At 37.5% G+C, this 26209-nt stretch overlaps 1 protein-coding gene across 22 annotated transcripts in view; it reads right to left on the bottom strand.

Moving 5' to 3' along the window:
• Positions 1 to 26209, bottom strand: part of sox6 (SRY-box transcription factor 6) — a 618625-nt gene that overhangs the window by 391957 nt on the left and 200459 nt on the right. Inside the window, exon 1 of one of the 22 annotated variants that reach the window (XM_072272520.1) lies at positions 17526 to 17546. The exons of 17 other annotated variants lie outside the window; for them this stretch is intronic. Coding sequence is in view for 1 of the 5 variants with exons in the window: in XM_072272511.1 (XP_072128612.1) it covers positions 8702 to 8712 (11 nt within the window). In the remaining 4 variants the exon portion in view is untranslated. Of the gene's footprint in view, positions 1 to 3513; positions 3591 to 3615; positions 3944 to 4689; positions 4873 to 8701; positions 8911 to 17525; positions 17547 to 26209 lie in introns of those variants that run through there. 4 more of the 22 variants (XM_072272511.1, XM_072272517.1, XM_072272519.1 and 1 more) reach the window with 4 other exon arrangements.

The following is a 26209-nucleotide window of genomic DNA, read 5'->3' as shown; positions in this document are numbered from 1 at the left end:
CACATGTTTCTGTGCTAAAAGAGGAACAGTGCAGCTCCTGTCAGGACCTCTATACAGGGATTACAGTCCACTATACGAAAAAAATTACTCTCCCCACGGCGGCCACATCTCATTGAGATGAGGCAATGTACGTTGAGAAAGGGAAAGGGTGCGCTCCTTTGTATCTGGGCACCACCTACATGGTTATCCATCCCGAGCAACCATCATTCTGGCCCTAAGTTACCCCAAGATATGGGCTGGGAAAGGAACCAGTAATTGTAGCAAGCAAATCAGTAGCAGTCTGTACAAGGAGGCTGCAACCATCACTGAATCGACTTCCACGATGCTGACCACTAAAATGTGAGGCTAGCAAGTGTAGAAATTATCTCAATGACAGCATGGAACATTTAATTGCCATCCCATTTCCAAACCCTGTATGCGGTGTCTTCCAAATTTTTTCTGTGAGGAGGTCAAAAGCTCTGCCACAGCCATTGAAAAACATGTGTCATGTGACCATGCTGCACTAAATTGAATTGCTCATGGAAATACCTAGGACAATGTCCCATATACATAATTTCACCCAGAACCGTTCACTATTTCAATCTATCTTGGCTAAAACCAATATCATTGGCACATAGAAAGCATACACAGCCAGTTCCATTTCCTACGCTCATGCTTCTGAATAGGCTGTAAAGCTTATTAGAAACTTTCATAGCGGTTTGAGCCATTGACTTTACCTTCCAACAGTTTTGACTAGTGAAAATCAGAACCTGACACCTAATTAAAACTGTGTTCCTCAACACATAATGAAATTTTGCCTCCAATTTATGATAGCACTCCTTTTCCCCCTCACCGGTATTATGATGCCATTCTTCATCTTACTTCTTCCTCTCAGAATATCTAATTTGAAAGCATTGCAAAGGAAAGGAACCAGAAGTAACATCAAAGGTTGAGCCAGCACTTGCTGAGAGGCATCAATGGAGGAAGCAGGAGTAATACTGAGTGGTAATATCAAGTCACTCTGGAATGGAACAAAGTGAAGAACTAAGAATTCTGCCAAGAGGGATTATTGTTAAAGTGAGGAGTTGCTCTGCCTAAAATGCAGATAAGCAGACCCTGACTATTCATGAGAAATACCAGTTGGTGGTATTTATGCAAAGTCAGTTATTTCAACTGTACCTGATTTCTGCGGCTCAGAACTACACTGAGCTATCGTAGTAGCCGCAGATTCAAGCTTTCTAAATAGTTTAATAATGATCTTTTCAGATGGTTTGACATGTTATTTGTCACAAAACACAGTGCTGCATTTGTCCAGAATGTGTTGGAATTATGTCTCAAGACCAATCTGATTTGACCTGGATGCAATTGAGATGGTAACAAATTGATCCAAATCTCATTCACAATGAGTTAGAAAATATTTTCAATAGCCTGTCTTCATTTTTCACTTCAATCTTGCCAGGTGCACACTCTCAGTGGGTTTCACTTCAAGTGCTGGGACTGATTCAATCACAATATTCACTGTGCACAGGAACTCTGCCAAGTCCCAGTTGGGGTTGTATTACTTAGCTGAAGAGCTGACACCTTGTCTGGTCTACCTGACCTCTTCCATTACACAGAATGCTTCTGAGACAAACTATTGACTCACGCAAACAGAGGGTCAACAGTTTGTTCTTCCAACTGAAGTTAGGTATTAGATGTACTGTGAAAGACTTCTTAGAGATAATCACAGCCAATGAAAACACTGGAACATGAAAAGAGAGAAAATGACAAGATTAAGAAAGAAAGGAGAGAAAAAAAGAGGAAAAAGGATGAAAAATGGAATGAAATACGAGCGCTTTAAGAGAGGAATTAGGAGAAAAAGGGAATAAGAAAAAAAATCAGTTTGAAAAGATTTTAAATACAAAAAAGAAAACAACAGAAGCAAATAAAGAAAATAAGCATTTTGGTTCTACTTCTTGATTGCTTGCTGCAGAGAGTAAATTTACTTTGTACTCTATTCTGTAAAATGCCCAAATCAGTTAACCTTAGGTAATCATACCAGCATTTTTCAAATTAGCAAAATCATTAACTTCCTCCTATGGTTTCTTCAAGCAAATACATCCTGATTAAAATGCTCATAAAGCAGTGTATAACTGTTAAAGACAAAATTTACAAATCTGTCACATGTTTTCATGAATATTTCAGTGAATGAAGTGCTTGAAATATCAGGTGCAAGATAAAATAATTAAGCTAATCCCTATTTAAATAGGAATTTTATGAAGCAGTCCATGTTTCAAAAAGGATTTAACAGCTATTGCTACAACTCTCAAAATTCATGGAGGTTGTGCAGTGCAGAGTTTCTGTCTTGCAGGGGAAAATATTAATATGAGAGAATAAGAAATTAATGAGATTCACTAATCTAATTATGGACTTTTTTAATAAATATAATATTTTGAAAAACACATAAATATTTCAAAATTACATCTGAGAAATCACTGTGACAGCAATTTAAAGCCAAATTATACATAATGAGGAAATTCTCTGATCAATTGTCTTTCATATTTAATGTTAATGATTTACAAGTTTCATGCTCCTAGATAATGAAGAGTACGTGAACTGTGGGTGGCTGACAGCAAGTTGCATAAAATAGCCCATTTCAATAGTTCCAAGCTATCATTAACTTTAAAACTGAAGAGTACAAGCATCACACACTTCTGATTGGACCCATGCACTCACATGACCTTTCACTGACAGCCAATTTTTCTTTCATCACAAGGCTATGGGGAAAAAATAAGGGAAGTGGGACCAATTGTGCAGCATTTTTAAAGAGCCAGGGCAGACATCATAAATCAAATGACCAGCTGTATGATTCTGGTTCTATGAGTGTAATATTGAAAATTAATAGTGAATATATAACAAGTTCAAATGACACTTCACCTAGATCTTGCCATTTAACACCATTTATAATATTCCTCTACTTCACTTTCAATTTTTTTCCATCCTTCTCCATGGTGATGAGCTGCTTCCTTGAATGGTTGAAATCCTTCTGGTGAAGGTAAGAGGAGAAAACAATGGAAATTCAGCAGCTCAGGCAGTAACAACAGAAAGAGAGAGTGAACGTTTGAGGTCAAAGTCCCATTGTCAGAATTGGAAAAGAAGAAAACTAATTGGTTATAAATCGCAGAGAAGTTGAGGTGAATTATCAGAACAAAGGAAGTATCTCTGACCAGTGTTCTCATAATGATAAGATGATTAATAAGGGAAATTAGAGTGAGAAAGCAAAGGGTCTTGAAAGGCATGTAAATTGCAAGTCAAAGTTACAGAAGATGCTCACCAGGTCAGGTGGCTTCAGTAAAGAGAGAAAAAAAATTGATGGATAATGCATTAGCAGAACTGGGCAGTATAGAAAACAAATTATCTGAAATTGTTGAGTTAGATATTGGGCCCTGAGGCCTGCAATGTGCCCAAAGATGAAATTAGTGCTCTTTCATCACGTTTACGTTGGGTCTCTTTGGAAAAGTATGGGAGGCTCCAGACAGAAATAGGCAGTTTTACCTTATCTTTTCCAACCAGCCTGAGGTCCAAAGAGTTCTTTCAGATGAAGCAGAGATTCAACTGGACTTCTTCCCTATCTAGTGTTTTATTTTCATTACTCACAATGTGGTTTTATCCGCATCGAAGCCCAAATGCAGACTGTATGATCATCTTGCAGAGCTCCTGCATTCAGTCCAAACGGGTGACACTGAGTTTCCAGCTGTTTGTCACTTTAATTCCAGTGAGGCCCAAAGTAAATTTGAAGAATGTGACCTCATTCTACAACTATCAGGATTCAATGTCATATTCAACAGCTTCAGATAACTAGCTTTCTCTGTTTGTAGCAGAACTCACAGATTTATATGTAGATTATCCATTTATAATATTAATTTGTTTTTTCTCTATTTGCTGACACTCAATTTGTTGGCACACAATTTGCTGATTATTACTTCTAGCTCTAACCAATATTTTATGACTTCTACGTGTTCCCACATTTGTTTTCTTTCCTTCTAGCGTTGCTCATTAATCTATCAAACAGATGGCTTCATAAACAGCTTATCACCACAGCAACACTGGCCGCACCCTATTAGTGATGTTCCTTTTGTCCTACCTATCCCTCCACCACCCATTTTTCAACTTGAAACTAGTTTGTTTTCTTTGCTTTCTCAGTTCTGATGAAGGACCTTTGACAAAATCCATTAACTCTGTTTCTCTTTCCACGAGTGCTGCCCGACCTGCTGGATATCCACAGCATTTTCTGCTTTTGAGCCACTATTGACCGACAGTCCCAATTACACTATCCCTCACAGATACAGAGATTCTACAGATGCTGAAAATCCTGAACAACACACACAAAATGCTGGAGGAACTCAGCGGGTCAGGCAATATCTATGGAGGAAAAATAAACAGTCGACGTTTCAGGCCATGAACCTTTTGTGTGAACAGAGTGGTGAAGTCGAGACTTGGATGTCCTGTCAGCACTTTAGGTGAGTGGAACGGGAAAGGCAAGATGCTAAATGTCCCATCAGCACAAAATATCAACTGTTAAGATCACTGTTCCTCTGTTGCTGACCATTTCACCATCAGGAAAAAATGAAAGTCAGCACAAAAAATTACAAAACACACTTAAGCATTAGTATGCAATAAGGCATGATTTTAAGTCAATTAAGCACCCCTGAGTTTCCTCTTAGTCCCTACCTTTAGTGTCCCTTTGTCTGACTTGCCATTCTGATACAGTGTCATACCAGTGATCCTAGCAGAGCTGGTTCGAAGAGTAAAGAGAAGGGAAATGCAGAAAGCCTGAAAGGACGTCCACATGCAGACCTGGCTGCTTCCGTCATCTTTGCAGGTGCCGCAGCAATGTAGGCCGGCTGCCAGAAAGGAAAAGCATGTGTGGTGACAGTGTCACAAGAAAGGGAAGAAGGGGGCTACCTTCCTGAAATATTACAGGATGCTCTGCTCCATGGAGCCACTCCTACTCTTTCTGCAAGCCACCGCTGCGGTTGGAGAAGCAAATGGGCCAATGGAGTTGCTTATTGTTTTCACATGGAAGAGAATGGGCTACAAGTTGCCTGCAAAGCTCTAGAGAAAGTTGGTGTTGCAGGCTGTTTGGCAGACTTCTCAAACTTCAAACTTTAAAGTAAATTTATTATCAAGGTACATACATGTTACTATGTACTACCTTCAAATACACTTTCTTGCAGGTGTAGCATGCAGGCATTTACAGGAAAAGGGAAATACAATAGAATTTACAAAAAGCTATACATACACAAAGACTGACAAAAAATACAAATGTACCAAAGAAGACAAACTGTGCAAATGAACAAAATACTGAGAACATGAGTTGTAAAGGTTCGTTGAAAGTGATTCTGTAGGTCATAGAATCAGTTCAAAGGAGTGGTGAATGAAGTTATCGGCCCTGGTTCAGAAAGCTGATGATTGTAGGGTAATAACTTTTCCTGAGCTGGTGGTGTGGTACCTAAGGCTTCTGTACTCCTGCCCGATAGAAATGTCGGCCTGGAAAGTGGGGGTCTTTGATGATAGACACTCCTTTCTTGTGGCAGCACTACATGTAAATGTACCCAGTGGTGGGAAAGCTTTGCCTGTGATGGACTGGGCTGTATCCATCACTTTCTGTAGACTTTCCAGTTCCTGGGCAATGATGTTTCCTTACTATGCCATGATTAGGATACTCTACAATGTGCATCTGTAGAATTTTGACAAAGTTCTTGGTGACGTAGTGAATCTACACAAACATCTACAAAAGTAAAGGCACTGTTGTGCCTTCCTTGTGATAACAATTACATAAAGGTCCCACAACAGATCTTCTGATAAGTTAGTGCCAAGGAGTTCCTCTTATAGTCAATAATCAGCTCTCTGATTTTGCTGATGTTGGGTGAGAGGTTGTTGTTGTGGCTCTACTCACCAGATTTTCAGTCTTCCTCCTATATGCTAATCTGTCACAATCTTTGGTTCAGCCAGCAACAGTGGTGTCATCAACAAATTTAAATACGGCATTGGTGCTGTATGTAGCCACAAAATCATACGTATAAAGTGAGCAGAGCAAGGGACTAAGCACACAATCCTGTGGTGCACTTGTTCTGTGGTGATTGTGGAGATGCTGTTGCTAACCTGTACTAACTTGGACCTGCCAGCGAGGAAATAGAGGATTCAGTTCCACAAAGAGAAACCAAGGCCCGGGTCTTGGAGCTTAGTTCTTAATTTTGATGGGATGATAGTTTTGAATGCTGATCTTGATGTTTGCGTCTTCATTGAGGTTCTAGAGCTGAGTGAAGAGCCAATAAAATGGCATCTGCTGTTGACTTGTTGTGATGATGGGCAAATTGGAGAGGATGCAGTTCACTCCTCAGGCAGAAGTTAATCTGTTTCACGGTCAACCTCTCAAAGCACCTCATCATTTATTGTATATACTTGTGGAAGAAGTATTTCAAGAGTTTGGTCATGAAGCATAAAAACGCTTGCCTGAGGATTGATCTGATTCCATTCCAATTTGCCTACCACCAGAATAGTTCAATAGCAGATGAATTTCATTAGGTATGTCCAATGCCTTAAATGCTGGCTTTGACCAACAGAATATGGAAGCATCTTCACAAACCCCACAGTCCCCTGACAACTTTGTGATCTCAGTCACGGAGGCCAACATAAGAGCATTCATCAGCAGGGGGAATCCAATGGAAGCATCTGGTCAAATACTGAAGACCTGTGCTAATTAAATGGCTGGATAAGTTCAACCTCTCGCTTCAACAGTTTGAGGTATCCACCTGCTTCAAGCAGGCTTCAGACAAGCCATTGCCCAAGAAGAACATGGTAACATGCCTCAAAGTCTATCATCCAGTAGCAATGACATCCCAGACAAAAAAGCAATTGTCAGCATTTTCCCATCAAAGTCTTCCTCTGAAATTCGCATAGGAAAAATATACCATAGGGAATAGCTATGCAGAGAGCTATCACATGCATTATCTTTTCCCCATGCCCTGACTACAGGCTGTATGTCCAATGTTCTACCATTTACACAGCCTATCAGTATTTTATCTTCTAAATCACAAACACTGTCAACATCAGATTTGATAGCTATAATTTTGGAAAGCTTTCTTAGCCTGCTTTCCTGTCTAGGTTTCTGCTCATTGGGTCTTTGAAATGCAATAAGACAATCATAAGGTGAAATTTAGATGTGCAGGTTTACAGCAGTTTTCAAGAGTGTGGGTTGAGGTTATGATGGAATATAAAGATTAGGCACAAAGTTGCTAGCATCCTATTTCATTTCCAGAGCTATCTCAGTATCAACAACTGCCTGTTTAGCTTCCTCCATACTGGTTCGGACATGTGGTTGTACTTGTTCTCCAGCAGAAGCTTCTGCTGTCTATGTTGTCCTGCTATAGGGAAGTGGGCCTCTAAATAACGTACAACTTGATGTGGCTAGCATAGTGGAATAGCTGCGGTTGTGGAGGTGAGAGCTGCAGCGATGCTAAATATGGGAGAGTGCAGTGACCATTGGGTGAGCTGTCCAACAGAGATTACTCATCGATAAGCCATGTCTGACAGTGGTGGTGCAGATGGTGGATTATGCATTTGATAAAATATTCCCTGTGAGGCCATGACTGTTGATCTTTTGCAGGCTGGGTGTACCTTGGGACACTCTGAATCTCTGAGAATGCAGGGTATCTCTCCTACTTTGCACCTTCTCTACCACAGATTCTGGTGCAGGTTCCAAAAAGGTTTTGCATCCGCAAACTACTATGTATGGCCATTCTGTTTTGTGGGTCAGATTCATCTTGGAAACCTTCTGCCAAAACCTGCTCAAATCCAATGTTGCTTCCCTTTAGGGAGTGCAGTTTAGACTTAGGGCTTGTTTTAACTGGAGCTGGCCACTCAAGCAGTTGGTTTTTGGAGCCAGTCAATACAGCATACCACTGGCAGAACAGCAAAATTATTAAAACTAGTGAGGAACACAAGGTTGGTGCAATACCTGCTTTATAATCAATAGATATGGACTAATCATGCATTGTGATGCTGTGACCATTGCTAAGTGTTAATGAATTTAGCCCCAAATTTTTTGAAGGGGATTATGGAATACTCTACAACACACTTATCATCGAAGGTAAACAAATGAGCAGAGAATTAGTGTGTTTCCCAGGTGCACGGAGTCGGCAAAGGAACAAGAGTCAAGGCCTCACAGCGGAGTCAGGTTTATTGGATTTGTTTTTCAAATAATCCAGCATCTGCACCACCACTATCACGCACAACTCATTGAAATACATCACTCACCAACCAGCAATCTCTATTGATCAGGACTTCCAATGGTCTCACGTGGTCCCAGCACTCTCATGCACTTCGCACAGCTGCGGGTCTCACATACGCATCACCTACTATTCTACTATGATAGTCACATCACTCAAACAGAATGCATATTACCTACAGCCACACTTCTTCTGATGTCACTCATTAAAATAGACTAGGTCGTGATCATTCTTCAGCTTAAAAACATCTGATGTCAGAAAAAGGATAGAAGCTTTTTGTGGCCTTTCAAATTTTTGACTAATCTACATTTACTTTTATCTTAGATAGTAAATATTACTGGAACTAATGAGCAAGTTGATTACATTCAGTTTCATATCCCTCAATTACCAACTACAAATACTTCCTGTCAATTCAAAATTGAAACAATTAAATCAATTTTATGTGAACTTACTTGGCATGCATTACAAATCTTTGATAATTCCCGTGTCATTCACTTGCTTGCATAAAGATGGATGGCAAATGGTAAACAATAAAAAAGCTGATTGTTCTCACCGAGGAACAGGCACAAAATCTCTGCCCGTAGTTATCCTTATTTAAAAAATCATCCACTTTGCCCAACTCTTTTAATTAAGCAATATTGTCCATTAATCAAGCGCTTAATAGGTTTTCATCTGTTTTAATAAAATTCAGTAAAAATAGAGAAGATAATTTATTCATGCCACTCCCTCAGAATTTCAACATTCTTTATCAAAAAGAAAAAATATTGTTTTATCTTATTTTCACAATGTGGTGGGTGGATATTAACTTCAACTGAGATAGCACAACCAATAGTTGTGCAGACTAGTGTGAATGGCTTGCAATGTTCAAAAATAAAGAGGTTAGAAGCAGTAATCCAAAAACTTTTCAGTACATTAGCTTGTTTGAAAGGAAGCTTTACTCTGCATTTATGAAACTCAACTTCTGCAACCTGTTCAGGTAACACATGTGATGTTGGATTACTTGTAAGATATAAATGACCGCAACAATACACAGATACAAATAAATACAACAGAAATGTGGCTGATTGGGAAGGATAACAGTTTTGCTGTTTGGTGAGCGTCTTTTCATATACTGTTACAACTGATCAATTGTTAGATCAATAAAATGGATGAAAATCTATCAGTTTAATAAGAAAAATGCAACTATTATTAACTGTACATAATATAAATAAGAATTGCATTTCATTATGCTGGGGATGTGTTGACAGGATAATTTTTAAACACTGAAATTTCCACTAGACAAGCCAATCCTACAACTTCACTTATATATGCTGAAATATCATTCTAACAATGGATCTTCTCTTTGACGAAATCTATCAATTACCTGAACCAATATTCAAACACTTGCATGCCAATTCTATTACAATATAGTTTATTTGTTTTACATGAATACAAATTTCAATGACAGGAAATAAAATGTTGGAAATACACAATTGATAACTTGGCATAATAAGCAGAAGTGTTACCAAAGTGGGTCTTGGCTTAATTTTCTTTTAGATTCAGTTGCATCTGCATTCCCTTAAATGGTCAGAGCATTTATGGAAAGCTCTCCAGACTACTTAATATCTACTTTTATGATACAGTCACAATAGTATCCCTTTGTATGCTGAAAAGGACATTCATATCTTTCACACATGTGCTTCTTCAATCTCCCTGAAGGTGGATAGGGCAGGCGTTTGGTAAGATGAAGCTTGATGTAAACAGCTGCTTTATTTCACAGTGCATGAAAACGCAGAGCAACAGTTAAAATTATTTCAATCAGGATAACTTATCTGCATGTAATGTTACCAAAATGGCTGTAAGGTGTTTATTGAATACTGAGACGTTAATGAATTGCTTATTGTTCACAGCCTTTGGAGGGAAGATCTTCATTAGCACATTAACCAACTCTGTTCTAGGTGCCATTTATTAAAAAAAATTGTGAGAATATATTTGCTTTGAAAATGCAATGTTAAAAGTAACACATTCCAAATCTTTACTGTAGAAGTTTGGTCAAAAGAATCCAAAAATGAGACAGGAAACTAGGTTAATAATTCCCATGTGGCCCTCGTGAAGGACCAGAGCTGAAATGCTAACTCACCTTTCCCCTTCAGGTGTTATTCGATCTGCCCTTTATTTGAATTTTGATTTCAGGTTTTCAACATTTGCATTCGCTTGGGTCTCCAGTTCCTCTGTGCTGATCTATTTACCGCCAATGTCATTCTCTAATTATCCCATACACATGGATGTCATTAGACATTAGGTTTTAAGATTTTATGGAATTGACAGGTTGATTTACACATATTGTTCCAATTCCACATTATAATGTTCACCATTAAGAGAGTCAGAGACAATTCTTTCTGTGGATCTTACAGGAAACGTGAGAATTTAGAAAGCTGCAAAGGACATTCAGTGCTCAAAGGGATAACACACAGTTCTCCAAAGAATTTCAAGTCCCAGAACAACTAAAATACTACATCTGCTATTTAAATAATGCTTCTAAATCCTATTTAAATATGCAATATGACATTTTCATTCCAATCCAACACTACGAAGACTTAATCCAGCTATTTTGTTTAATAAGCATTGTCAGTGAGTATTCTCATTCCTAGTCTACAACATAAACAACTTCCTAGCCCTCAATACACAGGGAAAGGAAAGAAAAGTCAAGGAATGTCAGCAGAACATTTTTTTAAAGATAAAACTGCAGCAAATGCACAACAGGTCAATCATAATCTGAAAGAAAGGTGAGTTAATATTTTAGATGAGATCTTCCCATTAGTACCCTGCCTGAAATAATGTTTTTTTTCCTTACAGTGTCCATTCAAATACACTACATTTCCAGCATACTCTTTTTAAATAAAATCTGAATATAGAAGAAGCAGGTCTGCTGGTGTAAAAAATGGAATGAGTACATGTTGGGTCTGACGCACAGGGAAGAAACAACTGAGTCAGGAATTTTCACTTGAGGATTTGACTGGAAGTATACAGGACGTGCTCCATTTCACGTCCCCAGACAATACATTATTGTGATTTTGTTCTCAAAGTGGTAAACTGGTCACTGAATATTGCCCCATAAAATAAACAACACTTTGTGATGAATTGATTATCCACCTTATGGGAACCTGTTTGAATTTGCAACAGATATTAGTGATGGTAGATTGAGAAACAAAAACAAAAGCCTTTCACCTCCTATAAGTTACTTTCAAATGACCACAGCAGAGTATGTAAAAAAAATATTAAAGTTCTTAAAGCATGACATGCTTAAGCACAGCTGTGAAAACAGTCTGCTGAAAAATTATAACTTAATTTTTAAAAATTGAGCTATGAGGTGTTTTCTTTAGGAATAACATACCCTCATTTTCACTCGGCCAATAAAGTTGTTTCCTTTAATCAAATTAAATTGAAATGTATTTATACAAGAATTCATTTAAGTTAAATCCAAAGACAGAGTTTATTTAAATTTAAGAATGTCACATGTAGTGTTATTTTATGAAAACTTAAATACACATTTTATTTGTATTAACTTCACTCAATGGTCTCTACTTTTTCTCACCCCGATTTAGAACTGCAGGACAGTGTTTGGCCAGATTGCACTGATGACTAGCAGTGGTTTCATTCATCTATACTAGTGCAGTGGATATACCATGGCATCACTGAATATAGTGAGTTCAGTGGCAGATCCAAATCATTCTAAGCTGAAAGGCCAAATACATTATGGATGGCCACTTCAATACTTGTCAGCTTTACACCAATAACAAGTGAAGCTAAGATTTTTTTTGGGCCTTTTTAATTTAAGTTAAATTTTTGATTAATTTGTACAATATGTTTTCAAAATAATTTATTCTTAAGAAGTATTTCAATAGCCTCTAAATGTCCCTGATCGCTAGAGACACAGATATGGTGAAGAAAGGTTTTGACACCACAAGTTGTCTGTACAGTTTCAGGAGCATCTGAGAGAAACACTTGAGTGTGTGAAGTTTCGAGGACTGGTCCCAGTGCAGGTTGCTCTGTTTTGCGAGATGGCTATGACAGTAAAGCTCTAAGACAATGAAAGCCACAACAATAAAAAGAGTAAGTATAGCTGGAGGCATCCCGTAGAGTCAGACAGGGAACCATAGAGGTACAGCAGTTAGTGCCCCTGTCTCACAGTTCTGGTGCTCTAGGTACTATCCTGACCTCTGTGTGCTGACTGCATGTTCTTCCTGTCACCTGGGTTTTTAACAAGAGCTCCAGTTACCTCCCACATCAAAAATTGACACTGTAGTCTACACCTTACTTAGGTAAATGAAACAAATGTTGAGTTGATGGCCACAGGAAGGAATAGTTCATATGGCTACTGAGAAAACAGTAGAGCGGGAATGGGATAGCCATGTTTGAAGTGAACACAGGTTGGATGGCTGTAATGGCCACTTTCTGTGATGTAACAAGCATAGATATATGAAGAGCATGACTTGGTCCTATATCATAACTGAGTCAAAATCTCCAACAGGCTGTAAGCATGTAATCAGTCTTGCGTTGTGGTTTTCCAATCATTCACCGCATACAAATTGGTGACAACACTTGCCTACAAAACAGCAACTGCACTTCAAAGGCATTGTTGCAACATATTTTGGGATGTTCTGACATAATAGGGAACTAAATGAGTACCGGTCTTTTCTTCCTTCATACTCTGATGCAGTACTGTATTTTAAATATCACATGTAATGAGCTTTGGATAAGATCTCAATTCAAGTTTGAGTGTGATATAAATAATCATAAAACCTTGATCATTTTAACTATTTGATGAAAGTTACGGAGCCCTCATGTAACTGTTAATATTCCTTCCTGAAAAGGCATGAAAATAATTGGCCATTCATCTTTTAACAATTTGCCAGGATTTGGTTTCCATAGCACAGGACTTTATTCATCTCACGGCATGCCCTGCGTTTCTAATTATGTCAGTGTATGTGGAGCATTTGCCTCTGAGAAACAAGGTATATATTATAGGTGACACTAGTCTGGCTATTCAGCTTACTGCACATATCTCTAGTTATGATCTCCAGTAAGGCATTCATAGAGACAGAACAAAATCCTTACTATTTATCTATTCTATTAACAATAACACTAATGCCTTATTTTCACTCTGCAGTCTACTAAATGTACAAATTGAGTATCTGCCAGAGTCTCTTGATGAATAGGTGAACTTCAAGAAAACATTTGGCTTGGTAAAGAATCCACCAACTGAGTAGCACATTAAATAACATCCATGTCAAATTGAGTCACTATATTTAGAAAATTGGAGTAATTTTAAAAGCCATCAGAAATTATTTTATATGGATGTTTTGGTCAGATGCTAATCTCTCAATCAGCTTTCATTTGAATCCCAGCACCCACTGAAATTAGCATTTCATTACATTGCACAGCAGTTTTGCTGGTGAGTTACTCGTGGGATGAAAACCCTCAAATGTTCAAGGGGTTAAGAAAAGGAAAGAAGAAATTTACTATTCAAGTGGACTTTCCAAAACTCTTACAACAAAGCTTGAAGTTCACTTATTCTGAAAAAAGTATACAAACCGCCACAGCTGCCACTGAATTGTAAGTCTGAACCACAATCAGAACTGAAGAAGTCAAAAATACCACACCCCTTTCTTTGAAAAACAGTTTCAAGGTGCTCTTGCATGAAGTTAGGCTCCATTCCCAAATGACTAACTCAAATCAACTGATACAGCTAAGTGGACTGTATTTATTTTTGATCTGCTGCTCTGACAGAAGTACCAGGAGTATTTCTGAGATCTGATCACCAGGAATGACTGCTGCCCTGATCTTTTTACCAATTTGTTAATGTAAATGGAGTTCAAGTGAGATTAGTTTCAGTTTGCATATTAAAGAAATCACCACAGAGTCGTTGGGGTCAAGCAGCCTCTTTTGGCGCTGTAAATGTCCTCTTCTCATTGTTACCATCAGGGAGGAGGTACAGAAGCCTGAAGGCACACACTCAGTGATTCAGGAACAGCTTCTTATCCTCTGCCATCTGATTTCTGAATGGATGTTGAAACCATGAACATTACCTCACTACTTTTTTTATTTCTGTTTTTGCACTATTTAATTTAATTATTTTATATGCATGTGTATAATATATGTATATACACACACACATACACTTATTGCAATTCAGTTTTTTTCTATATTATTATGTATTGCATTGTATTGATACTAAACCTGATTCTGATTTTTATCCTACAGTTCTGTATAACAGAGAGGTTAGGTATCTGTGTTGAATTCACAAAGCATCAGATTGTTGAGGTAAACAGCAGTCTTTGGATACATTATTGGGGTACATTGGTTGAGATATCTTACAGGGGATGTGAGTAGGCTGAATTATAATTCAGTGATATTGTAATCAACTCACAATCCTCTCCTCACATCTGTGTAAGTTCATTCATCACCCTTATATAATTGTGATTCACCCAGTCAGTTCTCTAACAATACTGACAGTGATCACTGCTTATGCACAAATATTCTTAAATTATAGATCAGTCACAAGTACACTTTTTAACATGAAATTTTTTCAAGTGTGAAAATGGGAAGTTACTACAATTCACTGAATTTCTTCTAATTTATGTAAATATTCTATTAAGCTTCTCAGTATGTCATCTTTACAGATATGTTTCTCCTCAGTATTTCTGTTAACCTCTGTTCCTCTTTCTCTGTCACTCAGTTTTCTTTTCTTATTGTTTTCCTGAGTCTTGGCAGTGATTGCCAGATCTATACAAGGGTTATTCATTGACAGAATGATTCCCAGGCAAAACAATCCGTCAGTGTACTTAATAAAATAGGCTACAAACATATCACTGCTTGATCAGGATATGTTTCTCTATGTAAGAGAAGTAGACAATGGAATGAAATGTTGATGCTGGTGACAACTAGCTGAAAATGATGAAAGGACTACAGTTTCACTAGGAACTCTGGAAAGGTTACTTTATCATACAGCCCACAAACATGGTAAATTTTAATGGCATACATTTAAACTTAGGCAATTCTGTCACTGGGTTTCAGCAGCCGAAAACAACTCTATGCCTACAGCTCAGATGTGATGGGATGTTTTGACTTGTGAATTTTCCCTACATATAGCATTACATTCAACAACTACTTGTATATAATTAGTTAGCATTATGGACTTACTGCTGTCTGCCTTTACAGTTCGCTAACAGTGCCAAGTGTCTCCCCATATCAAAACGGATATCCTATTTCTGCCGAGCTAAAGTTGTGGTTTCTCAACTCCAACTCGCAAGTCACAGACTGTCCTTGATAACACTAGTTTATCATTCCTCTCTCACTGTGACAGCACTTTGAAATGCAGCTGGCCACCAAACTCACAACTAAACCAGGCTGATGACAAAAAACATGCTTTTTAAATAACTTTAAAAATGAATTATGAGAAGTCATCTTTTATTTTAGTGGTTACTGGCAGGCTCCAAAAGCTATTCTACCCCACTCTGTGATGCTTCAAGTTATTGAGTCAAATGTCAGGCAGAGCAGTTTTTAAATTTAATTGCAAAACAATTCTAAAATTGCTAAAAAGGTCACAATTAAAAATTAACATTTTAATTGTAAAATTACTGGCATTTTCCTTTCAGTGTTGAACAAATACTCTCCAGTACTGTATATATGGTATAAACAAAGATGTTAATGATATATAGGTAACGAGCTGAGAGAGCTAGCACAAAATACTGCTCTCAACTGATTGTAATCAATAAGCTGCTTGTACTGCTAAGTTGTTTAAATAATTGGACCATGTACAACTGAGAGATTGTACAAAATCATGAACAATGCAAACTTTACTCCAAAGATAATATAAAAGACATTCTAATATTTCTACCTTGAGCTTCTTTTGTTCATGCAATTAAACTAGAATTAGGAGACTCTCAAAATAACAATTAAAAACCAAAACCTATTTTGTATCTATTTGTTCTACTTAATTTTGAAAGTTAAACATTCAATATGCCTTCAATTTCTATCAGTATTATATCTTATTATTATTGTTTTGGGGATTAGGAAGCCAATAAGATTTTTCCATAAAGAGCTTACTTAAATGCTGCACAATGTTTATGAAGTTATGACAAACGATTTGCTGTAATTGATAGCAAACTCCACACTTTGAAACTTTAAGGCACATTAACGAGAAGCCTCTGCAATAATAAAATAGCCAAGAACTATCCACAGATCTGGGTCAGACTCTGAAATGTTCCTACTTCCTAATGCTGCAGAAATTGTGCCCCAACGATTTTTAAAGTTTTGCAAACTGTGATTTTTTAATATCATAGTGTTTTAGGCTTTGATTGTGCTTGGTGACTCACAAGGCAGTGCTAGAATAAAGCAAGTTTTCCATTTCTTAACTCTAGATTTCTGGTTAGGATTTAAGATTTGAATAAAGTTTATCCCAGCTCATCAGTGTATCTTAGCCTTGAATTCCAATCAGCCAGCCAACACTCAGTATCACACAGTACTTGTACAATCAGTAGGTCTCACTTCATTAATTCATCACAACACAGAACAAGGCCATTCAGTCCATTCAGGCTCTGTGAGATGGCAATCCTATTAATCTCATTAACCCTCTCTTTATTCCCATGTAGACTTGCAGCTCATTCTGTTTTACACATGTCTATTACTACTTCTGGTATTAACCTACTGCATGGGGTAATTTATTGACAACACGTCCGTGGGATGTGGGAGGAACACCTACAAGAAGCTTGTGCAATGACAAGACTGCATGCAAACCTCATACAGGCAAACGCCAAGGTCAGGATCAAACTGCGGTCACTGGAGCTGTGACCCAGCTGCACTAACTGCTGTTCCACTGTGACACGGCTCTGTCCTTCTCTAATAAGTGAGAGGTTACTGCACCGTGCGCTGAACCACCAAAGACCTTCTTAAGAAGAGCTTAATAGAATAACATTATCCAAATCTATTCCACATCCTCTGAAAGTTTCATGCAGCTTTTTTGACATTTTAAACTCATGAAATCACCAATATCATTTGTAACATTAAGCAAATTTTATACTCATCTGAGAAAATGCGAACATTCTGAACATTGATAAAACATTAATTTCCTTCACAAATATAATTTAACATGTGACAAAACTCTGAGCACATTGAATTAGTTTCACTGACTTAATTTGAATCTTAATTGTTTTGAAATTCAGGCAATGTAGCACAATGGAATGAAAGAAGGATAAGCTTTTATCACTGCACACTGATTGATTAATACATACATACCGTAAAAGCTTATAATCCTACTTGGGCCACTCATTAAACAACAATTAGTCATGTCACAGGAACTGAGAGGATCATACCTCCAGGCTCTATCAGTAACTGCTGAGAAGTCACATATCCTCAGGGAGACTGGAGTTGCAGTCAATTTTAAAGGCAGGAATGCCCCAAAACATAGCGATGCAGCAAATCTTACTTTTGTTTCTGCAAGTAAAGACCTATTTGTTGCTTTTGGTGGAAGTGCTGCTCTTGAAAGTGCCGCTCTTGGTACCTTTACGACTTGGATGGTATTTTCTTTTCTCTCAGGCATACCTCCGTCTAAAGCACTTAACCAGTAAGATTGACACAAATTGTCATTTTAATATAGTACTTTACTGTGTAGAAGCAAATCATTTCACCCTTTATATCAGTGTCAACTGTTTGTGCTGATCATGACCCTCCTCCCCTTCTTACGTCTTACCCCATCACCATATGTTCCCTTTCCCCCATGTTTAGCTAGTTTTTCTTTAAGTCTTCTTTGCTAATATGCTGCAATATACAGTAGCTTTCTATCATCTCTGCACAATTGTTCAACAGCATATAAATGAAAAGCCTTCATTCAGTAGCAGAAACTATCAGAGGCACCAGTGACTCAAGCCAAGAGTTATATTTTCTTTGCCAGGATCCTGGAGATTGAGGAGGCACAATATTACTGTGCTGTTTTTGCGATACTCTGTTCCTTGCATAAAAATCAAATAATTTCACACTGAATCTTTGCCACCTGTTTTGTATTGTAAAAAAGTAAAACATTTTTCTGGCAATCTACCCAGTCAGGCCTTAGCGCATTACTTGGTAGCTTCATTCACCCAGTGGAAAGACTGTCTACACACTGTCAATCATACTTTATTAGTCAACTGTAACACTCCAAATACCATGCTGACACATTTTATGTGGATGAGCTCTATTCAGAGATAGAAAAATGAACATACCCAACAATAAGAAGCAAGCACCATGTCAAATTTTCTGGAAACCATACACATAACCATTATTTCAGCTGCATGACTCAAGCAAAGCAGCAGTTCCCATAACAAAAAGCCATTTTTGGCTAAAAAGGAATCTTCTCTGCATTCTGCTTGAGTGATTGTTGCCACTTGTCATTGTTCCTCAATACTGATACATCAGTACCAAAAACAGTTCACAGTATCTGTTCAGGCAATTTATGCACAGCATTGTCAAATCAGCAATGTGATTGCAAAGGAGACTAACAAATGGATATCACTGAGAAGCGAGTGACACTATGAAATATACAGTAAGCAGAAAAAGAATTACACCACGGGGTGTCGGCCTGCCTTCACAATGGTTATTAAGATGATCGTGTATTTGGGAGGTGCGAGCAGTCACTTTAAGATCACTATGGAAACATGCAATAAAGTTTCCTGTGTTATCAATGATAATAGAATATAAAGGGAAATACAAATTCTGGATATGCTATAATGTAGATTATTTATACTCACACAGATTGAGGTTTACTATAAACTACACCTAGATACAAGTAATTAAATAGCATTGTATAACTTTACCTCTGCCAGTTCTGCAGAACTTCACCCATTTTCAGTACCCACATTGTTCCAGCTGTACAAAACGTGCTGTCTATGATCATTTCGGTTATGGGTATCGTTTATTGTACAACTCTCTTGGAGTGTTCCGAGGATATGTATCAGAATCATGGAGGCTCAAGCTCGGTTCAGAGCTCTGAGCCCCGTGGTCGAGGCTACACTCCAGTAAAGCATCACAGGATTGCTCCAAAGTCAGAGGTGCTGCTGTTCCGATGTGAAGCCAAACAATACCTCTCATGCCTGCTCATGTGGATATAAAATATTCGTCAACACAACCGAAAGAACCAGTACCATTGTCAACTGGCATTCTCCCCACTAAATTGTTTCTGAGACTGTGTTGCATGCAAATTAATCGCCATGTCTGCCTACATAACAAGAATGACTACACTTTGAATGTAATTCATTGGCCGTGAAGCACTCTGGAATAATGAGGACATAAAATATGTTATAAATAAAAGCTATTTTCCTTTCTACACCCACTATTTTTTTCCATTGGACATGTGTAGACTTCAAGTGCAGGATTTGAAGCTGGTTAACTGGTCCAAGGTACCCCAGATATAAATCAGTCATAAATTCTGTGCTTATATTTCAGTGTTACAGTAATTTTATATTGCTGTTACAGTAATGCAGCCGAACATATGGCAATTTGGGAAGCAAAGAAACATAGTAGTCAAAGGAAAGTAGTTTCCTTCTCTTTTCTCTCCAGAAATAAAGACTGCGATATGAACACATCTGCAAAGTCCAAAGTGTCTGCCCTACAGGTGGAAAGGCATCCTGCTGGAGGAGAATTGGATTGTTTCTCATCTGTAAGAACTGACAATGAATGAAGTTGATACAAAGTGTGACAAAGATCTACTAACAAGAAGTTAAATTTTATAGACAAGAATAATCCTTCGATGCACGGTTTCTAACATATAATACTAGTTGATCTCGAGAAAAATTAATTCCTTATGTATCTTGGGTAACCAAAATTAGAGGCCGGAGGATAATTTAACCAGGATTTAGAGCTGTGAGGATGCCACTGCATTGTAAGAAGTTGATATAGGTTGCTTCCATTAGAACTTTATACATAAGAGTTTTATAGACAGTTCAAAAGAAGTGTGCACAGATGAAAGTTTTTCATGTAATCTAGGTAAATTTTCATGAGACGGTGCTGCTTATATTTATGATACTCTTAGAAGTTAATAGTATTACATCCCACTCACTGTCTCATTCAGCTGTGTCCATGTATGGTTTGAATGACAATTAAACTTGATTTGATTAGATACTCATGCTGCCTGAGCTCTGTTCCAGCATGTGTCCGATAAAATGTTACCAGTACTAGGTATATCACAAATTCAATAGCTTTATTATTAACTATTTTAAAGAAAGCACTAGCATCTATATAGCACATTTCACAATATGAAGTAGCCCAACACACTTTATCGTCAGTATGCACTTTAAAGGACTCAGTTGTACTGTGTGGAAGTACAAAACCAATGCACACACAAAAATGCCCTAAATGTAGAAATCATGACTACATAATCTGTTTTAGTGATTGTGAGATGAACATAAACCAGAACTCTCTTCTCCAAAACTGTGGTATTCTTTACGGTTACGTAAGGTGACTATGATTTAACACTGCACCTGAAAGATATCTGAAAAAACACCACTCCCTCAGGACCATAATAAAATGCCACCTGAGAACATGCTCAAGTTTATGAAGTACAATATAAAATCAAAATTCTCTAACACGTAATTTACATTTTTAAAAACATTATTAAGCAATAGAATTATGAAGCAACAGAGGCAAGATCAGTATGGTGCTACAGACAACCATCTACATTCAAATTAAAATATTCTTTTTGAAACAAAAGAACACATCTTAACTTTAAATCAGCTGCTTATTACTGTAGCTTTAGCACAGCCTTTCAATAACATCTACCAATGAAGCCAAGCAGGTCATATTTTTATAGAACTATATGATTATAGAGCTAATCATAAACAGGAAAGATTCTGTAGATGCTGGAAATGCAGAGCAACACATACAAAATGCTGGAAAAACTCAGCAGGTCAGGCAGCATCTATAGAAATGAAAAAAAGGTCTCGGCACAAACTTCGAATGTTTATTCATTTCCACATATGCTGCCTGATCTGTTAAGTTCCTCCAGCATTTGTGTGTGTTGCTTTAGATACAGCTACAATTTTGATTGATTTAGCCAGTGCTATCATGAAACACTTATAAAAAGCCTCCAGACTTTTAGAATCCATTTTACAATGCATTACTATTTCAAATGCTCAAAATCTTGTTCTTGTTTGTACTAATGAACACTTCCACTTTTGATAAAATATGTTTCTCGATATCATTTTAGTTTTAACCATAAATTAAATAATCTTCATTTTTCGGATCACTGAGCTATTTAAAGTTTTTCAAGAATACTGTATTTTGCTTAGCCAATTGAAATTACTAGATGAAAGAAATGAATACACTTTGCCAAGCTAATTTCAGTCTTAACATTTTTCTTGTTCATTAATTTTATCAAAAATATAATTCTGTTTTATATTCAGAATATTCAAATCATTTTTTTATTTTATTGGTACACTGAACAGGAAAAGATGGCATTGTCTTTGCATTTGAACAGAGTGATATCACATCCGACAAGCATAGCTCTTTGGATTTAGAACTTGGCAGATTAACTGGTTAAATTAATTTACAATCATTTTACTATGTTGGGATTTGCCCATGAAAAACTAAAACAAAATAATCTCCACCTTGATCAGATGAATTAATGATATCACTCTGGGATGATTAATTATTTTGAAATTGTTCCTGCCTTTCACACTGAGTTTGATGAGCATGATTCTAAATATTCCACTACACCTGTCTTATATCTTAAAGTGGCTGCCAACAATAATTACAGCAGCCTCCTTGATCATTGCTAAGTACTTTAAGAAGTTTCACATTTAGAGGATGCCAACCATCATGAAAATAACTTCACTCTCTTCAGGCAGCAGCAGGGCAGGAACAGCTAGAAACAGCAGAAATTATGAGCATTACCTTGACATTGCTCTTTAAACTGAGAGAACGTACATCCTCCCTGCTATTGCTTAAATTTATATTGTAAATATGTTGTAATATGCACATACTTTAAATGTGTAACAGCATAATTACTGTACTTTTACTTCATTTCAATAATGCAGCCACTTTCTGAACTTCGCTCTGGCTGTTGTGGGATTGCATTTGGCTTTGTGTGTTCTTTGCTCACTAATTGCTTTTGGCACACTTAAATCAACTGTAGGAGGAGTAGCCAAGAACCCACAGAATCATTTCATCTAACTTTACTATATTTTATCTGATCAGCAATTATTAACTGTTTCCAAGCTCAATTGAGCTGGAAGAGTTCCAAAATGTTGGTTAAAAAGATGATTTTCCTTCATGCACATTTTACATTTAGTGTTGTATTACTGCGGCCACAATGGATTGTCCAGGCAATAATCTGGACTTGATAAATGGACACCGAGACTTGCCTCTCTTTTCTATCTCAGGGCTCCTCACTGCTGATTCTCCTTTACCTTCTGCATGAGGTAGTATCTACTGCGAGACAGACTGCTAGTTCAGCATGGATGAACAGAAATAAGCTCCTGTGAAATATTTAAGCAATTATCCAGTTCCAGTCACAAACTCCAGTTTCTAAAGATCAAGTCCATCCTTGTCCATAGCATATAGAATAGTGCAGTACAGTACTCTTTGGCTCATGATGCTGTGCTAACCCTTCGAGGACTCTAAGATCTGAGGGCAAATCAGACAGAGGTACCTTACTTTACATGGCCCAGTGTTATTTTTGTATAATATGGTCCCAAGAAATGCCTTAACGTTAAAGATGCTTTGCAAATGCAGGTTGTCATTATTTTGGGGTGGGGCGGTTTCATATTTATGCTCCAGTTCACAGTTTACCTTCAAACTGATATCATCAGATAGCAGTCAGCAGTCAATGAGCAGATGATAGAGACGTCAGCCCCCCTTTTGTTTGAGTGATTTACAATCAAATATACTTCTTTCTAATCCAGCAGTTTTCCGGTAAGGATTATCATAATGTGAAGTCACCTCAGCTATAATTTCAGCTCGGGGGGGATTTTGGGCAGATAGCAACGAAGCTTTACCACTAGATTGTCTCAAGAAATAGCAGCAGTTTCAGGAAATTAGATGGTTTATGTAGCAAAGTAGATAGGCATGCTGAGGGAGGCTCAAAGCTGGGTCCCCAGACACTGATTCAAATAACAAGTCAAGTTTCAGTACAGGGACAAACAGGAACACAAGAACGTAGGCGCATGTGTAGCCGCTAAGCCCCTCATGTCTCCCCCACCATTCAATACAACCATGGCTTATCAATGTTGGCTTAGACTCCTCTTCTGTGCCAGTTCTTCACAGACCTCCATTCCCCTATCTTTCAAATATTTATCTGTCCTCCATGTTAAATATGTAAAATGATTGGCCTCCACCGTCCTCGGATGACAGAGAATTCCAGGGATCTGCTGCCTTCTAAAAGAAAAGTTTTAAATATCCTTCCTCTTACTTCTACAACTATGTTTCATTGTTCTTACCACACTCCCCCCCCCCCCCCGCCACCAAGTGAAAATACCTCTTCTACCCGTTCAAGTTCCCTTAGGATCTTATATGTTTCAACAACACCACCTTTCACAAACTCCAGTCTGTCTAGTCTATCTATTTGCTAACATCCCATTTCTCTTCTGAATGGCTCCAATCAGTAGGAAAGCCTTAGAAATGAAATACATCAGACAATGCAGATGATGGAACATGGAGAAAAAAATAAACAAACTTCTGGAGGAACTCTGTGGTTGAGCAGCCTGCAGTTCTCAACCCAATCATTGACAATTACTCTCCCTCCATTGTTGCTGATTAACTTGCTGAGTTCCTCCAGCAATTTGTCCTCTTTTGCATTAAACCTTGGTAACTACCTTCCTTCTGCCTGAGTCAATTTTGCGGCCAGGATCCTTTGTAATCATTATGGTCCAATTTGAAAATGTATCAAAATGTTAAGCTGGTTGCCTTGAGTGGCTGCATATACTGTACAAACAGATTAAAATCAATAGCATTGGAAATCAAGTGTTAATTCTATATCCAAGCACTCTGGGGCACTTTAATCGCCCACTCATTAGTGGGTGCAATTAAAATTTCACTCTGTCAGTCAATAAGAAGAGAAGCCAAAGAGTTCCCATTGAACAGCCCTGAAAATGAAATAATTTCATCCTTAAAATAAACTCAAACAAAATTAGAGGTGCATTGTTTATAACCAGAGGGTGTTAGAATAAAAAGACTGGAAGAAAGATGAGGATTTAATTGTTAATGAGAAAATGACAGGAGCCTGGATCGAGTTGCCCACAAGGATCGTGCAGGCAGAAAATCTCACTACATTATATACCACTTGGATATGGTCTTAGAGACCTGTGGCTATATTTCTAGAGCCAAAAGGTGGAATTAGGTTGGTAGCAGTTTCCATGCTATGAAGAAATAATGGGTTGATATGCCTCCTTACATATTGCACAATTTCCATGATTCTATGAAGCCAGATCACAAAGTGGCATAGTTGCAAAAGGCAAATATTAATTGTGCTCTATAAAAGTACAAATTGTCAAATCACCTCATCTGCTCTGCTCTATGATGCAGCAGCTTTTACAATCTATCAGCAGCCTCATGAACCCATCATCAGCTTTGTTAATTCATCAGCAATTTCATTTGGCAAATGTGGTCAAAATATACAACCACTGACACCACAGACCGAAACAACTGTATATGCAAGATGTCAAGTTTTCCTACACCCTTTCTCTCAATGAGGTAATGTTGACTCACTGAAGTTTCATAAGCAAGGAGAAGGAAAACGAATTAGGTGTTAAATCATGTTGCCAATGGCTCCCTGGTTTGTGATTTACTGCTACTTGACAGCATTTGCATGTTTCTACTATTGATGGCAATCAAATTGTCACCCACTGCAGTGAAGGTGTACAATTTTTGATCTGCACTGTGCAAAAAAAATCATTGAGATGATAAACGAGGCTCTGGCTCAAAAGTAAAGTCATAATTACAGTTATTTAATTAGTACCCAGCAAACAAGGGTCAGGGAAACTTATGATTACAGTTACTTGATTAAAGCCAAGAAACTTAAAGGCACATGAACACAGGAAATCCCTTGAACCTGCATTATCTGTCTTTTATTGTTCTATATTTAATTACTATTGTCATCTTTTTTAGATTGGTCCTTCATCATTTTAGACTTCTCCAAAGATCGTTTAGTACCATATTCCTGCCAATGGTGTAATGGAATCACTTTGTATGACAGTGTGGAGTTAGCTCCAAATGCTAACAAAACTTTGCCATTTTAGTCTTGTTGGAGGTAATTCTTTTTATAACATGCACACTGCACGAATAGCAGAAAGTACTACATTTAGGCTTATTTGGTTGAATTTTATTTAGTTTAACTTTGTTTCCTTGTGATGATTTTTTAAATATTTGCTTATTACTCTCCGGTGAATATAAATTTTGCATTTAAAATTAAGGAAAACATAATCCTGAAAATCACATTTAGACATTAATAAATGCAGCTATTTACAGTATGTTCACTGCCTACCCAATTTATCAGCACTAAGACTTGAATAGTCCTAGCAGGATAGCTATGTTGCACCTACTGATAAAGAATATTGTAGCATTAATTGGAGTTTGCCACCACAGAAAATAAAATGCAACCTGATAAAGCGACAAGGCAGCTGCTCATGTGACATAAGTAAAAACATTTGTAGTATTGCCACTGAATTTGAATACAGAAAACCTCCATAAACTTTTATTTTCTCTTGCACTAACAATACCAGCATTATTGTGTCACAAAACTTTATTAAACCAATAGATTAATAATATTTAACCCTATTCATAATGGATCTTCTGCACTGAGGATCATAACTACATTACACCTTCTGCACTTAGCTGTTAAGCTGACCCTAGTACATCCAGCTTTTCAGAAACTTATCATACATGGGCTGTCAATTAATCATCTGTGGATGATTAAATGATTATTAATGAGTTATAATAAATAAATTGAAATCCTA

The sequence above is a fragment of the Mobula birostris genome, chromosome 11 (genome assembly GCF_030028105.1).
Source record: "Mobula birostris isolate sMobBir1 chromosome 11, sMobBir1.hap1, whole genome shotgun sequence".
NCBI lineage: Eukaryota > Metazoa > Chordata > Chondrichthyes > Myliobatiformes > Myliobatidae > Mobula > Mobula birostris.
Note: the sequence above shows the minus strand (reverse complement) of the source record. Positions and strands in the feature narration are given on the sequence as shown.